The following is an 18,163-nucleotide window of genomic DNA, read 5'->3' on the forward strand; positions in this document are numbered from 1 at the left end:
CAGAACAATGACTTTGACATGGATATTTTTTTTCTTTAATGAAAATCTTAACCATCTGAACATAAAACAACACTGAGAAAGTACGTTCTACAGAAAAATAATTTATTTACAAGTATGTACAGAATTGACTGTACATTAGACCAAAATGCATGGACAAATGGGGCTTCCACACCTGCACTTTCTTCCTCCTCATCCTCATCCTCTACCATTTGCTCAATAGTCCAGGTTTTTATTACCTTGTGCATAAAATCTAGCAAGGTTTTATCCACATCTGGATTTTATTCTTTGGTGGCGGTGAATGGGATCTTGTGTGGTTGGCATTGTCCTTGAAACCAGCCTACTTCTTGTCAAAGCACAACCTGTGCAGTTTATAAATATAACTATTACGATGAAAATCCATTGTTAAAATTGCTGTAGTGGGACTTGGAGGAAAAAAAACAACTTTCAATTACCTTTTGTGTTTGCACTGCGTACTGGAAAGGGAGTCGAACGTCTGCTGGATGCATAACCTGTAAGTTTTAAAGAATACATATGATTACAAGAGAATACTTTTTATTGATGAAGAGTTTTGCAAGGGTGAAAAAATACAAAAAAATTTCTTCGTCGCAATCCTAGAAGACGTTCGACTCGCGGGTGTTCCATTACTGCAAAATGAACGAGCTGGAAATGGAAAATTCAAATAAGTACTGGCGACAGATGTTACATTGTAATGTTAACTAGTTGGACTAAATTATGTTTATGTAACAAGGGTTGAAGCAATGGAGGGGGGAGAATTGTTTGATCGCGAAATGTAGCTAACGCTAGCTGCAAACGAGTTACCTTCGTCTCCATATCATCCGGAGGAATCTCTGGATGAAGCTCGGCTGCTTCCAGGCGATCAGAGGGAGTTCACTCATCTGACGATTCCGAATCCCATTTACTCAAATCTTGGTCGGCAGACGATCAGCTGGCAAGCAGCTGAGAGCATCTCGCCATACGGCCCGGCATTTTCAGCGATAGCTTTGCTGCAAAGGAATCGGCTCGGAGCATCATCCTTCATTCCCCCGCATGATCTAAGGCATCATTTCTGTCGGTCGCAGGAATATTTTTCTTGTCTTGGCGCAATAAATTTCTAGTACAGAGAGCTTTTTTTTTTTAAGATTTTTTTCATTTTGTCTTCTCTCTTTTCCGCAATTATGCTTGCCTCTTCTCGTTGTCTCCTCGTCCCTTCTTCTTCCTCTGAGGGAGGGACGTTCACTTCAAGGCTTTGTTGACCTTTACAAGGTGCCCCTCCTCATTATCCAGAGGCTTGACGATCAAACAAACTGCACAAGACCCTCCCCCACCCATCGCCGTTAAAAAACGCCATTGACGTCTTCAGACGGCATTGGCAGGGAATAGCTCGATTCTGAATGATGTCTTTGGACGGCATTGGCAGGGAATGAGTTAATATAGTTTGATAATACCTACATCCATAGTTTGTTCGTAAAACAACAAGGAAACCAATGAAATTGGTCTTTCCTCAGGTTGTTTGGTCATACTACAATGTCGTCTTCCAAACGCACATACACATATGGTCTCCCAGAAAATTGAATTGAATTAGTGGACACACCCCACAGAGATGAAAGCAACACCCTCTGTATTCATAAACATTGCAGAAACACAACTAACTGGCCTCAGACAAAGCATCTGGCATCTGGTTTGCACGTGATGTGGCCACACCTTGAACTCTGTTACAGTGTCGTGCCTGCGCTTTCCCAAAAAATGGCGGTCAGTGAAGTAGTGGAGCAACGAAATTTGGAAGACAGACGCAAGTGAAATGCAGGAGGACAACAGAGAAGGATATAATGATAGAGAGATGAGATCAAGAATCAGGGACAGAGAGAGAGGGAGGGAGGGAGCGAGGCAGGCGTGGAAGGATGAATAGAGATTGGTGTCACTAAGAGGTGATGTATCGAGGGGAAGGTGATGAGAGTGAGCCGGCTTCTCTTGCAGCTCCACTGGTAATATCCCTTTCCAAAACATCGCTCATATTTAATGGAGCACAGCTACAAGGAAGGAAGGAAGGGAGAGGGCACAGAAAACTAGCATGCACACAAACACTCTCTAGTGACATATGCGGACTCTTTATACAAATTCTCAGAGCTTGCAACAGCAGATCGAGAAAGTGCACGCTGCTACTTTGAAGGCAATGAGGTTATTTGAGAGTTAATGGACTTTAGACACGGGGTAGAAACTGCACTCAACTTGGAATGAGGGAGGACAACAAACTGTTTTAAAAAAGAAAGAACTTATTAGGGAGCGTTAATAGACAATGTGAATTTAAATGTGGTTCGGCCCTAAGCTGGGTATAATAGCCTCTCTAAGGCAGCAGGAAGTAAGATAGTATAGGGAAAAACAGAGAAGGGAGTGCATTTACAGTATTTCAGGTGATGACAATTCACCAAATATTAGTTTGCAAGCTTTTACTGTCCATTTATTGACCCCATACTGAGACAATCCCATCTTTGCTGTGCGGTATGGACAAAATGGTATGTCCTGATAATGATTTATATCCCGATGTAATATTTTTTTTCCTAAGAATTACCTAAAATCAATAAATAATAAATAATAATAGATAATAAAAAAATAATAGATAATAATAATAGAAAAGTAACTTGTTGTGTTGCCTCGCACTATAATTTCAGCCATCTTTTGGCTGAAAACATTATTATCCATCTTTTGTTTCATTTTGACTCCCTCTTTTGTCATCGTCCCACAGGTTCTGGCCTTAATGATGGCCAATGGCATGCTGTACGTTTGGTTGCCAAGGAAAATTTCGCCATGTTGATGACAGATGGCGATGAGGCTTCTGCTGTACGATCCACGTCACCACTCTCAATCACCACTGGAGGAACGTATCACCTGGGAGGTAAGGGAACAATGACCTTTAGTTGTGGCATGGTAGGAGAGAGTGCTAACTTTACATTGAGCTGTGTTTCACTAAAACTGTCCTGGTAAAAATCTAATGTAAAATATGTATTTATTGTGCATATACTCTGTGTATGCACTTATTTTGACAGTGGTGCTTTAATTTTGATGTTAATGTCTTTAGGCAGCACAAACGAGCAAGAATGATTTTGAATTATGTCCTCAGTGTTGCAGACTACGCGACACTGTCGCTATTTGTTGCCAACATTTCTAACTCTTCTACAGAGTATTTTTTATTTATTTATTTATTGATTTTTAAAAGTGATGATCGACAATGCCAAGAGTGGTCCTCATGTTAGCAATATTATTGTTTCCCATATGGCGGAGGCAAGAGCAGGATTTGCTCTGATAATGATTCAGGATTCCCAACTCGGAACAGATGATATGAGTTAGTGGGTACGTCCTCTAAATGTGAGCATACTTTAAATGATATAAAAGTGGTATGCGTTATTATTGTTGTTGTTTTAAGACAATATAGTACTTTTTATTAATGCATTAAATTAATATGCAACACAACTAAGGTTGCATGTTGGTGTGGCCCTCAACAACCGTTTCAGCTTCTCACATGGCCCCTTTGAAAAAAATATGCCCAGCCGAGAAGTAAAATGTCTGAAGCACGAGCCCTTCTGTATACTTACAATAATTGATCATAAGCCCAGGACAGGTAAACCCATGTCAATTAATCGTTGTCTAATTTCAAGGAGTTTGTCACTAACACGCATTTAAACATGATATGGAACAACATTAGGTACCCAAGGTGTCAAGCTACTTCATAAGTCTCAAGTCTTGTGAAATATAAATAGAAGAATAAAATAAGATACAATTTATCACAATTGATTATGATTAACATTTGAGGGATTTAATTGCGTTTTCTTTGGAGCCAGATGGCTTGTCTTTATGTGTTTTATTGGTATAATACTGGCAATCCACTGAATAGCCCAATGGATAGGGACTCACTGGGCAAGAACAAATATACATCGAGATCAGCGGACATAAACAATCAGTCACATATATATATGTAAAATATATACAGTGGAGCCTTCAACGTCACACAGAACACAAACTGTTCTGTCACGCTTGTGGGCTTCCAAATTCTAATTTCAAAACCAATTTGGGTGCTTTTCAATCGCACAAGTGTTGGAGTTAATTTTGCACCAAACAGTCAGTGGATTCTTCTGTGGGACCTCCTCAAATGTCAGTTGTGGTGCTGCATGTGATGCAATCTCTACATGGGGAGTTTGCCTGCTGTAAAGTTTTAGCGGTATGGACTATGTAGTTCAGTATTTATTTTTATTTGCATTTCACAGTCTTGCCTGAGTGTTTTAGAATCATGACAAAAATACACATTCAACCAAATTACGTCGTATTAGTATTCTTCTGAAGCTTGGCTGTTTCTGACTTATTGGCAAGCATACAAAAAACACAAGAACCTAGTCTTAATTATAGTGTTGCTTGACACTCTTAATATGATTCGAGCGAGAAAGGATCTGTGCTTCAGGGCAAATGGTAATGTTGTTTTTAGGGCATTTAACTCAATAATTAGTCACTTGTGTGAAATCAAATATGAACATTTGTGCGTGCGTGCGTGCATGCATGCCTGCTTGCATATGTCTAAATCAGCAGCACCAATCTTCAAAACTAATCAATTGCCCGGCTTTGTAATTAACATGCATCAGCTTTGAAATGAGATTATGTCACGACTCTGAAGAGGTAATGCATGCTTTAAAATAGATTGAATGACATTTACAGTAGATCTGTACATGCTATGTGATGGAAATGTCAAAAGGGTTTAGAACTGCCACAGTTTCTTTTTTTGGGTGGAGGGCACGTTGAACTTCTTGAACCAAATAACCAAATGCAATTTGAGTGACTTTCACACCATCTGTGCTTTACAGCCTGGCCAGTAGCTCTTTAATGGTGCCATAACTCTCCCATGGCATGTGCTGCTGGTCACCTTTTTGCTCATTGCATGCCTCAGTCAACCTGTAACTAAATACTTCCACTCGAAGTTGGACTCACTTCTTGTGTGAGATAGCAGTTTTGTCAAATGTCAACCTGTAACTAATTCCTTACAGGCAAAACAGGAGTCTTTTTCAGCAAAATTGGCTGGCGTTTAGCCTATTGGCATCTTTGGTACATACATGTATCATTTTGTTTTTATCATCACCAATACAAATACTCAAAATTATACATCGTGTCTTATTTAAGACAGCCCTTTTGGTTTTAAGATTAAGTAGACAAATGCTTCCCTTATTCCTTTTGAGTGGCAGAGTGGTCCAGGGGCCCCACTGGAACAGATGATCCCCTGTGAAGATTTCTTTGGGTCGCAGTGTGTTTGTCACGGTGGGAAATCAGTAGATGGAATATCATCGCTCCCCCGCTGTCCACACCTACTCTTGGACCCGTTATCCCGCTGAGCCAGAGGATCCAGTTTGCTTCTCTGTAACAGCCGATAGATAGGTGACCATACTGGCAAATGACACCTCGTCGTGTTCTGTATCTTGTTAGTCTAATTGGAATAGCCTTATTGAAGCTTTATATCTCGGGGGTTTAGAGAGAAATGACTGATGATACATTCAGTTATGCCCCCGACAGGTGTTGTTCAGATGTCACTAACTATATTGGCTTAGTGGTCAATAGGGGAATTGAAAGAAAAACCAACAGCAGAACTTCATATTGAAGGGAAGCAAGATCTCTGTGGAAACATATTGATATGCTGTGGAACCTTCGAATTGGGGCACAGTCAGTTCCGTGATGTTGATTGACTTCCAAATTGTTCTGATTTCAAAACCAATTTTCGTTAATTGGAACAATGTAAAGTGATTTTCAGATCAAACTGTCACCATCAGCTCAGCACCAAGGCTATGGAATTATCGTGTTTTCATCTCGTCATTCAAAAAAGAAAGAAAACCTTGGCTGTATTTGCTGCCTTCTTCTCGATGTACCATTCTTCCATCCTCTCCCGTTTTCTCAACTTTGACTCCAATTTATCAGTTTCCCCGCAGTTTTTTTTGAAACCATTTTATCCAGATCATATGGCGCACAATCTTGTCACGTTTTTATATTTCCAGCTCTCTTTCTCCAGAGAATGACCACTTTCAGAGGCCCTCTCCTAAGCCCAAAGCCTGCTTTATGGGACATAGCTTCTCAACGCTGTCACTGCTCTTAGTGAAATTAGTAACTGGCACGATACATCCAAAAATTGAATTTCTCCAGAGGCAATACGGACACTCAATAAAACGTTTTTCTTGAATAATAAGTCATTGGCTTGGTGACTATCTTTTAAAGTCTTTCTCAGTAACAACATATTAGAAAAGTAATTTGATTGAATGATCACATTCCGTTCTTGTTTCGCCATAAGCGAAATACAGCGTGATGGTGATACAAAGTATATATGTCCCCATTTGTTTTTTTTAGGTGCTTGGTGGCCTCTTGATGACTCCAAATCCTAAGAACATCCTCTGATTTACAGCTGTCATTATGCAAATTTCTCTCAGGGAAGATAATCCTGTATTTGGCTCGATTTATTTTTTTCCATATTTATGTATTCAGATTGTCATTTCGCCTCCTCTTCTTCCAGTCTAACTATTCCACCTCTCCTTCAGTAAAATGTGTTCTCACAAATTATTCAATTTAAAACTGTTGCCAATCTGACTTGTGTTGATTATGTAGGGGGGGGGACGATGTCTTACACATACTGTATTGGGGCTGTCAACAAGCTCCCATGTATACCCAGATCTACTTGCCAGCTATTTGGAAGCGCCATAAAGACAAACAACGATTCACACTCACTTGAACACAATCAGAGTCTTCATGCGTGTTTCTTAAATGTGGGAGGAAGCCGGAATACCGAGTGAAAATCCATGCGAGCGCAACGAGAACATGCACCCTTCAGACAGGATATGGCCGAGCCAGGATTCAAACTCAGAACATCATAACTAACAATTAATCCACCGTGCTGCTTGGTTTACATTATGTTCCCGGCGCCCACGGCAATCGTGTTTCAGGCCACCGTGGACAAAACGGGAAAGACGTGAGACAACGCGGGGGGGGGGCGGAATGGGAAAATGTGACGAGCAGTGATTGCCATAGATGCTGGGCCATATTTTTGAACCTTCCAAAAATTTGCCACGGCAGTCACGGTGCAGATGAGAAACCTAATCAGCCATAGTAAAATGGGGATAAGGCAACAAAATGTGACAGTATATAATAAGCCGTGACAAAACTTGGAGGCGGGACGGGAACCATATGTATTTCCCTGGCTTTCAACTTTTGTCATTTTCTGGCACATTTGGTGGTGGCAGCTTTGTCATGGTTCTCACTAGAATGCATGCTAGTGTTAGTGTTTGATCATGGCGCGTCGCGGCATGTGACGATTTACGGGCCAGGCACACACATTGCAATCTACTACGGTCCGACATGTCGCACGCCATGAAATGTGTATGAAGCTGGGCTCAGCAGGAAAGGTTCATTCGAGTCGTGAGGAAATTCATGCATAATTCTATTTTTGCATAAAAAATATAGACATATATTTGTTTCAGGTTCTTCTATATACTGATATAAAAATACGTTGTAGAAATGTAGAAAAAAAGGTTGCTGTTCATTCAGGGCATGAACCTTACATCGGGTGTCGGACTAATACTGTACATTTCCTGCCATTTCTAATACTTACTATCACTATTTCTGATCTGTATGCTGATGTAAAACATCTCCAGTAGATACAATCGCTACTTTTACAAGCCTGCATTTACTATTTCTTTCCTCACTTGAATATTCTTGCTATCCTCTTCATGTCCCTTGTAAATGTGATGGCAGGTGATAACAAGTGTTATACAGGCAGTGAGGTGGCGCTGCTCCTGCTGATGCTGGTCCTCCAATGTGTGTTGTTAAGAGCACCACGATATGGGCACCACATGAAGGTTCTGATAGAATGCCAGCGACCCACACCCCCAAGGCTTATCGGACATTGAGTTCTTGCTTTTTTGAGTAATTCCAAATACACCAGGGTGATCCATAGATACAATACAAGTGTTTGTCTCCATATGACATTCAGATTGTTCTCTACACAACTACAGTACATGCACAATGGTGCATTTTCAAGACGAGTACAGTACAAAGTTCCAAAGTGTGTCATGGGGGCATTATGATGGTCCTGAGAATCATCACGTCTCAGTAAATCGACTGTGAGTCACCTATCTGGCTTCCCAAAAAGTATAGGGCATTTCAAAATGAGAGTTTTTTTTTTTTTTTGAGCCGTTCATTCATTGCAATCCATGGAAGCCAAGTAAAAAAATATATATTCTTTTCAAACAAGATTATATTGTGCCTTCAGGTTAATTTTCTTCCTTATATTTGTCATGCCCTTACATACTATACTATATTATTGGGCCTGGTGATTTTTTCTTTCTGGTTAGTTTGTTAGTTTCTATTAGTTTATTCTGTTATTGCAAACCATGAAGCACTCGTGTTATTTGAAAAGGACTGTAAAAATACATGTGACTTCTTTTACTTTTAACTACCACTACTTTTCCCTCAATGTTTTAGTTAGGACATATGCTACCCTTATTCAACCTCGACATGCAAATTACTATAACTGAATAGCCAAGAAAATTATGTAAAGGTGGAAAGGAAAAACACTGAATTCAAGAATTGACCTGGAACAGTTGCAGTGAACAAGTTGAGGTAGTTTTAGTTTTAGCTACCACTTTATATCTTAACTATTCTAATTTGTTTTCACCGGGCCAGAATTAAGTTGCATGGTTTGCTTTGATTTTAAAAAAGGCCCAAAAAGTAAAACTAGTATATTTTTATGTTGTTAGGGGGGAAACCCTGAGTGCAAACTCCTACTGTCTACTTCCATGTTCTTGCAACAAATTATCCATCCATTCACCAACACATCATTCCACATATTGTTTCCTTCATTCTGCCAAACTGTCAGCCAAACGGCATCCTTTTTGCATTTGAATGCTACCCAAAGGACACAAAATATGCTGCCAGACAGCTGTAGTGCGTGTTCTGTTTTCAAACTTATCTCACCCCTTCCGTCTCTGCCACGATCCTTTTTTCCCGCCGTCTGTCTACGACCTCGGGGATGCGCTAGACAACTGCGCAAAGACGCAGTCGACACAGATGGCAAGTTGGACGTTTTGGAGAGAGATAGGGAAATCAAGATGAGACGGATAAACATACACCACAAACAGACATTTTAATTCTGTGCTGCTTATAAACTGTATCCTCAGTTGCCTCATGTCCAAATGTGATAATATTGTTGAATCTTGTTGGAGAACTAATATGTTAATTTGGTTGCAGTATTCAGTGGTGTAGATTTGCTCTGCATTAGACTGAGATGTACTGCTAATGACTGGTTACCTTAGCTACGTATAATGAAGGAATATTCAGTCTAATGAATTCCAGCTCTACAACACAGCCAACTAAAACCACAATTAACCAAAAAAAAAAAAAACATTCTTTGTTTCTTATTGGCTATAAACTCGAATTTCTATTTTTATGTTTCTAGAGGCATGCATCTCTTGCTTCATAGAAAAGGACAGAACCCAAAATGCACGACTCCAATTCAAATTGACAGTTTCAAAAAAAGAGGTTTAATAAACGGGCAGAGGCTGGTACACGGGCAGGCAATCCGAACAGGCAACAGTATCCAAAAAAACGTGAGGCAAAAAGGCAAGGTCAATATTCAGGACAGGGTCTAGGCTTACTCTGAGTCGGTGACGTGGAAGCAAGGAATGGTGGAACGTGACAACAAGGTACGACGAACGGCCAACCAGAAAGAATGAGACACGAGGTTAAATGCATGGGGTAATTGGGGTAAACGAGCCACAGGTGGGGGAGATGCTCTCAGGAGCAGGTGTGTACGAGACAGGGGGAAGACAACAACCAGAACACACACCCATGACAATATTGTTGGGCGATTGTACAACGTATAATAGTGTGCTGAATTATACAGTAAATCTGAATTAAGATGATCATTTCCATTTAATAGCCCTGAATATTCCTGGAAATGTAAAGACTCTTCTTTCCTACTCCCTGGTGATTCTGACAGCCACATCATCTCCTATTATATTTATTCACACTCTCAAAGAGTGCACGTACCCCTTATAATAAGCCCTTTTGATGGTTTGGCCTTCACTAGGATTGGCATGTAAGTGTGTGACAGCTAATAACATCATGATGATGGAGATGTCATTGAGTATGGGTGCTTTAGGTTTGCCCTGGCAGTGACTGAATTGCAAGCTTTCTGCCTCTTTTTCAAACACAGCATAATGACACATCCACAAACACAATACAGTATGTATTGTGCCTTAAACACTTTAAATGCCACACACAAAGTCACATTTGCAGAAAACATTCTAGTGGTACACAACCACAGTGGCTTGTCCTGGCCTTTATTACTTTATTCAAGACCCAATGATGGTACAGTGATACCAGTTGACTCTTGTATCGCATAAAGGTGCCCTATGTACTAAAACCTATTTGGCATTAAGGGTATTGTGGCCTTTGGACGACCATTGATGCTAAGGGCCTTGTGGCTGTGCTGGAAAATAAGAGGAGACAATAAAGGTTCATGGCTGCAAAATATTCAAACAAGCAGAGAACCACCAGTCTGTAACTGTTGTCTCATGTCAAGGATAATGTTTGGTTTGACCTCCACTTCATTTCTTCTGTTTTAAAGCATATTTACCACATTTACCACACAATCCATCCATCATCTTTGTACATACCTTTGATGCTTTCCCTATATAACAGTACCTCGAAATACGCTGTTCGAACTTCGATTTGGTCCACTTTCGAAACAACATCTTCCATTGAGAGCATTTTATTTGTCATAATTTGCTCCTGAGTCCAAGCTGACACCATCATCAAAACAATCTGCTGTACCAGCAATTGTTTAATTAACATTTTAACATCAGTGTCGTCGGCATGGACAGTTCAGAGGTGGTGGATTTCGGATATGGGCTCCAGCCTTCCTGTTATATGCAGACTCTCAATCAGTGGTCAATCCCCGACGTCATAAAACATTTGAGGTTTTCGAAGCTCAAAGGATCACTACCAAGCAGCCTTTTGTTTCAATACTACAAAATTATAATTGCTTGTGTCTTAATCCATTTAATTTGCTCTGCTCTCAGGGTATTTTCTCCAGACGTTGTTCCCGCCCTCTCAGCGCTTCTTCCAGGGTTGCATGCAAGCAATTGTTGTGGATGACCAACCAGCTGATTTGCATGCAGTGGAGAAAGGCACAGTGGGAGCTTTTGAGAATGTCAGCCTGGACATGTGTGCCATTATAGATAGGTAAGACATGAATCACTCTTGTATAGTTATAGTGCACTATATAGAGGTAGTTATAGTTATTGGGTTCACTTTTCAAATGTGGTGTAGATCTCAACAAAAACGGCCAAAATAGTATCCCTTCCTTTGTCTTTCCAATTTGTATGGTGTTCTAACATTTTTGTTCTCACTGATCAATGAAATTTGAAAGACAACATTACAATTTGAGCTGACATTATTGGAACCTGATTGTTCTTGAACTTTTACTGTACATATACACATATCACAAACAATTGGGGCATGCTTAAGGTGGGATACATTGTGGTTTTTGATGACCTTGGATTTCTATTTGATATACTGTAGCTGTCACAAGGAGGTTGTAAGTATCACCCATAGCATCTGATATCAGATGGCAGAAAGTCGTTGAAAGTTTTTATTCAAAATTAATAATACATTTCAACCAGGTTAAACTGCGAGAAATCGTGCATTTTGTCCCCACTTAAATAATGGCCCAATGATCATTTGCCTGTTGTTAGACATAAGATAAGAACATAAAGAAACTTTTGAGAATCACGATGCCAGGGTGAACAAAACAGAAGTGAAAAATTAAGAGTTAACCCTGTGCTGATCAGAGCAGTATTTTCTCTTCAGTATTTTGTTTTCACAGGCAGTCAGCACCAGCTTTGCCAAATGGTTGGACACTAACTGCCATTGCTTGATTCACATCAATTTTGTCCTCACTTGACGAGGTCATGTTTGCTGGGGTAGGCTATGAAAATGTTCATGATCACAACTTGGGGCTTGGGCATACCAATGTAGGGTGACTTGACTGAAAAGCATGTTTGTATATCTAACTGGTTTTTGGGTAAACCTTTTTTCAATAACATTTTAAAGCTGTTCTATCATTCTGTAACCGTTCTTTTGTTGATTGTACGGACCCGCTTTTAGTACTTTGAAAGTCAATTTGAAAAAGAAAGAGCATAGCAAAATACTAATAAAATGTCCCTACAAATTTCCTGTTCTTGCTGTTCACTGTCTTGCCCCTTTCAACTGCTTCAAAATGTTGTGTGGTCTGCAGTACTTGTGGTGGGTCTTACTGCGCCATGGAAGATGAATGAGTAGAGTGTTACTATAGAACTAATCAGAACGTCTTTGAAGGCTGCTCAATAGACCTGTCTGACCCGCGTTTGATCAATGCTATTCCACTGTGGGAGTGAGTAGAAGAGGCAAACAGCACACACGAGAAAAGCCCTTATCCTAACCTAACCCTCACTATTTCCACCCATGGTAGCCTACTGTATACGATAGTATCAGAACAAAGCCATACCAGATTGGATTCAACCAATCTAGAGGTTTTTCATTCTCATACCATATTTGTTTGCATGATTTATAAAACATTATATTTGTATCTCATAGCCATATACTTGAATGTACTGTAATGAATTTTCATATCATATACCTTGCATTTATATCCTGCTCCTCATTTTTATGACCTATACCTTATTTTTATACCCTCAACTTTACGTTTTAATCAACACTAGGTATAAAACGCCAACCTCTATCATGGCAGTTTGTAAAATACAGTATTATACAGAGACAAAATCATACAGACCTTTTACAGAGAACAAATCAGTTCTGTAAAAAAAAAAAAAAAAAAGCAAAAGCCGGACCGGGCCCACAGGAGTCTAGTCTCTTACTTCATACACTATGCATATTTTTATTACTCGCACTGTGCATATTGGACACATTCACATCAGTTTCAGGGTCCCCTGTGGGGCTGGCAGGAGGCATGATGAGACGGACGCTGGGCTAGGTCCTGGCACATCTGTGCTGGTCTCCAGTCTGGTCGCCCCCCTTCTCTGCCCTGCCGGTCCTCCAGGTTTAATGCATCATAGACCCGTCAGTGGGGGGCAGTGTCGGGCTGGGGAGAACACGAGGCAAGGTGTTCCGGCACTTCGACCTGCTCTCTGGCCCGCCATGCCTTTCCCCTGCTGATTTTTAATTCACCACATACATTCACACATTCTTTGGGGAAATGGTTGGCCTGGGTCACCCCCACCAGTCTTCCCAATTTTTAATGCACGGCACCCCACACACACGATCACAGTACAGAGATAATGGTTGCCAGTCGGGGACCTGGTAACCATAGTAACAGGGTGGGTGGTGGGTATTCATATTTCTCTTGGCTTGACTCCCGGGGCCTGCAGCAACTCCTTACGCCAGTTGACTAACATGGATGTGATATCGTATTCATTCACTAATAAGTTCTATAGACACGCTATAGGCTTTTAGGGGTCCTTGGCCTGGAAATCGATGAAGACTCCTGATGTCAACCATTAAAATGTAGATTAGTTATCGGTATCGGCTTGGAGAAGCAGCAAATTTTCGGTTATCGCTATCGGTAGACATCTGGCCAAATTAAAGTTTAAATTTCCACAGTCTTAAAATCCAGGCCTTCTAATATACTGGGGTGATGGTTAATGAATTAAATCTAGCACTATTAATAGACTTGTTGACAGCGGTGTGTGTAGAACCAATAGCAGTGCACCGGTCACAGGACTAGTTAGAATTGACTTTAAAAAAAACTGACTAGTCCAGCAATAAACAAGTGAGTAGCAATGCAGTTAAATTCAGAATCCAGATAGAGTCTTTGAAGCTTGGGAAAGGGTTTGGGGATAAGTCATGTAATGCTCTATAAGCCACAGGTCGGCTGGGGGAACTCCCACTTATGTTGTCGTAGCGACACATTCAACCACGAGAACTGGCAAAATGTGCTTAGGCTTGACTCATGGGCTGGGGGCAGAAGACTGAGGGGATTCCCGGGGGAACGACGTGGTAGGAAGGTTAGGGGCACACAGGGTCGGCAACGAAAGCTCAATCAAAGTAAAATTGTTGGAGAGTCTTTCATGGGCACATAGCGAACAATCTGGCAATGAGTGAGTCATCTTTTATAGCAGGGGTGTCAAACTAAGTTTTGTCACGGGCCACATTATAGTTACGGTTTCCCTCAGAGGGCCGTTATGACTGTGAAATCATAAAGATCTTTAATCACCTCATCATTTTTTCTTTTTTTTTTTCTTTGTCCTGTTCGGCTGTAACAGTCGAATCACCTCATCATATTATTACACCCGACATTTTATATACTAGTTTTGGAATCAGAAATCAAGGGTAATGGGTTTTTTTCAACTATTGTTCATATTTGGTAACACAAAGATTCTTGCAATATCTCAATATTATTTTCAAAATATGATCATTTGAATCATGGAAGTTGACACACACGATTTGCCTTCGCGGGCCACATAAAATCATGTGGTGGGCCGGATATGGCCCCCGGGCCTTGAGTTTGACACCCGTGTTTTATAGGCAGGGGCAGCTGAATGGCAGAGTATCGGGTGGACAAACACTGGCAGAGTGCGCCGGTGACGAAAAACGCCAAACTGTGACACTGTTTTAAAAAAAAAGAAAAGAAAAGTTGAAGTAAAGGCAGATTCTATTTAACAGGACAGCAGTGATGCAAAGTGTACATTAATTTACAAAAAAAAAAAAAAGAATGGCTTCACCACACTGTGATTGCATTTCAGTGTGGGCTGTTCAGAGCTTAGGCCTGCACGGTGACTTGAATTGGGCTGTGACGGTAGAAAGATCAAAAATTGTTTCTCTTTTTTATAGCCCTGGATAGGGCTGTTTCTTTTATTTTGTGCTTTTTTATTATTTAGGTTTTTTTGTTGTTTGTTTTAGTAGGGGTTGGAAGTTTACTCATGGGTGTCAACATTTATATCCACTCTACAGGACCTTCTTCTATTTCATTTTTATGTCACATACTTACATTTATATACTACTTCTGTATCATGTATTTGCTTTTACTTACAGTATAGTGCTATACTTACTCAAACTTAACCTCTGATTCTTCATTTTGATCTTGTTTGTTCAGGGCAATGACATTGTCAGAGCTTTCCTTCCTGTAACTTGGAGGTTCGAATACATTTACGTGCCTACATAAACAAGTTGGAACTCCCGTTTCTAAGAAAACATTTTGTAGCTGCAGCAAAAAGAGTGGTAAGAAGGTTCACATGGGTTGTGCTTTGCTTTTATAAGTTCGCTTAATGCAGAAGGAGAAGGGAAATGTGTGACTTTAATGAAAACTGCGATCAATGATGATGTGTTATGGTCGTCGGGGATCTTTTTACCATATTACATCACGTTCTAATTTATATTCTGGGATCGTTGTATCGATAAATGTGGATTTAACAGCAGGAGACTATACAAAAGTTAATTCAGTGAAACGACTTCAAGCTAGGCGGCACAGTGACTGACTGGTTAGCACATCTGCCTCACAGTTCTGATGACCGGGTTCAAATCCCGGCCTCGCCTGTGTGGAGTTTGCATGTTCTCCCCATGCCTGCGTGGGTTTTCTCCGGGTACTCAGGTTTCCTCCCACATCCCAAAAACATCCATGGTAGGTTAACTGTCGACTCTAAATTGCCCGTAGGTGTGAATGCGAGTGCGTATGGTTGTTTGTTTATGTGTGCCCTGCAATTGGCTGGCGACCAGTTCAGGGTGTACCCCGCCTCTCGCCCGAAGACAGCTGGGAAAGGCTCCAGCACGCCTGCGACCCTCGTGAGGATAAGCGGTACGGAAAATGGTTGGATGGATGGATGGATGGACTTCAAGTTAATAAAATGGCTGGAAAAATATTTTGAACACCTCTTTTTGTGTCATTTACAATATGTCATGTGTTATATAACTATGCTTGCATTTGATTCAAACGTTGCACAACTCGTTTTAAAACCCTACCACCCTTCTCCCTCCGTTGCAGATGTATGCCTAATCACTGCGAGCATGGCGGTCGGTGTAAACAGACATGGGACAGTTTCAGCTGTACTTGCGATGGAACTGGATACACGGGTGCCACCTGTCACACCTGTAAGTGTTCATGCGGGTGTGCGTGATCATCCGTGTCACGACCATATGTATTCTGATCCGTGTTTGGTTTGGCCTTTGTCTAAATTCACCATTTCTCCCATGACTCTCTCCAAGACTTTTAATTAATTAATTACAAAGCCTCTAATTAATTAGATTATTTTTTATTAGTCGAGTCCCACTCCTAGTTGTTTAAATCAAATACTGTTCAAAAACCCACATTTCCTGAACATGGCATGTTTCACTCAAATACAAGACTTTTTAGAGTAACACTTTTTATCTACAAAATCCAACACTAAGAGAATGAATCCCATATTACAAACATTATTACAAAAATATAAACAATACGAGATGAATAATTACAACGGTGATTGTACTGTGTGTGTTGCTAAACCATTCCAATACAAATGTTAATTCTATCAATCAGTTTTATAATACTGTACAGAAAGAAATAAACACGTTCACTTTAATTGACAAAGTCTACCTGAATATAGCTGACACAGGGGTTACACGACTGCTGGTGGAAACATAAAAGGCAGCTCCACTAAACACAGAAATTCAGCATGAATCACGCGGCAGACATGAGAAATAACGCAGGAACAAATCAAATACAATACAACTGACACAGAGATGCATGGAGTTGCCTACATAGGAACAACTGCAAATAAGTTCAATGCAAAAAGTGATTTCTGTCTGCAAAATGTCAATTTCACAGCTTGGGCTCATAACAATTAACGAATGCTGACATGAGCATATTACATGGTAAAATACAAAACATGAACAGAATATGAACACCTAATTATCATATATTTCGGACCGTCAAAGAAATGTGACTCACCACACTGTGCTTCCGGAGAAGAGCAGGAGAAAGGGCACGCCAAAGTCGGTGCTTGCCGGTCGGCGCCGGTCGCCTACGTCGCCACCCGATGAGTTCCTCGTCCATTTTGCAGAGCATAATTTGCAGTCGGCGAAAAGTGTATTTCCTCACGTATGCATGGCTGACATGGCTCCTTCCCTGAAAGTGTATGTCAGCAATATCAGAGAATTCTTATGACTGAGAATGTTAATTTGCCAATGAAAATGACAATCTTGAATTTCTTTCTTCAATATCTTGTCTTGATGATTACAACTTGTGTGACTAACACATTTAGAGTTATCGTATACATATATATTTATTTTTATACATATATAATCCAATTGCCCGTGGATCCAACCTTTATGGAGCCAAGGAACATATTTTACAGTTGACAAATCTCACGGCACACCAACAAACAAAAATGTCACAAAAAGTGGATGCATTAATGACTGTATTTACTTCCTGCCATCTAATAGAAGACCATTCATTGCCATTAGCTATTCATGAATTTCCACTCGAAAGTATTATTAATTTGAGGGAATAGTTATGACCATGCTTCGGATCCACTACATACTGTATTTGAGACCCCTGAGTTTCCTTTATAAGTGTAAAGGTATATCATTCAAGGTTTGTTGCGTCTAAAGTTTGATTGCCTCTTGGCAAGAATGTAGTGTGTAAGACAGAAATTCTGTTCAATAAGGGGGAATTCAAGGATAACAAATAAGAAAAGACAGAACGGAAAGGAATAAAATATAAACCATCATAAAAAAATATAGGAAGAAAAACATTGCCTCCATCATGAAGGTTTCACTCCAAGAAACACTTCCACATCTCTGGTAATAACTCCTCCACTCATCCGTACCCTCCGTGTGTGTGTGTGTGTGTGTGCGTGTATCATCAAAACATACCATCAATATCTGTGTCATAAAGACTGCTAGACTGTGTGGGGCAAGCCAGCCCTTGACAGGCACTGCAGTGAAGCTGGAAAACATAATTGTCGGTGGGACGGGGGATTTATGGATTTGCTGCAACATATTGACTCTTTAAACCCTTAACATACACAATAACATTGGTACCACTGAAAAAATCGATTTGATTGATTGATTGAAGTGGCTATCGAAAATACTCCGTCCTCCGCCGTTAGTTGTTGTCGGT

At 40.4% G+C, this 18,163-nt stretch overlaps 1 protein-coding gene and 1 long non-coding RNA gene across 2 annotated transcripts in view; one reads left to right on the top strand and one right to left on the bottom strand.

Moving 5' to 3' along the window:
• cntnap2a (contactin associated protein 2a) overlaps window positions 1–18,163 on the top strand; it is a 285,876-nt gene that overhangs the window by 165,401 nt on the left and 102,312 nt on the right. Inside the window, exons 10-12 of the mRNA XM_061666622.1 lie at window positions 2,741–2,890; window positions 11,094–11,256; window positions 16,049–16,155. Coding sequence (XP_061522606.1) covers window positions 2,741–2,890; window positions 11,094–11,256; window positions 16,049–16,155 — 420 coding nt within the window. The remainder of the gene's footprint in view (window positions 1–2,740; window positions 2,891–11,093; window positions 11,257–16,048; window positions 16,156–18,163) is intronic.
• LOC133396602 (uncharacterized) lies at window positions 168–1,204 on the bottom strand. The gene is made up of 3 exons (XR_009767393.1): window positions 820–1,204; window positions 453–509; window positions 168–359 (listed from the first exon to the last, which is right to left on the bottom strand). It is a non-coding gene; the product is annotated as an uncharacterized LOC133396602 (long non-coding RNA).

The sequence above is a fragment of the Phycodurus eques genome, chromosome 21 (genome assembly GCF_024500275.1).
Source record: "Phycodurus eques isolate BA_2022a chromosome 21, UOR_Pequ_1.1, whole genome shotgun sequence".
In the NCBI taxonomy this organism is placed as follows: Eukaryota; Metazoa; Chordata; class Actinopteri; order Syngnathiformes; family Syngnathidae; genus Phycodurus; species Phycodurus eques.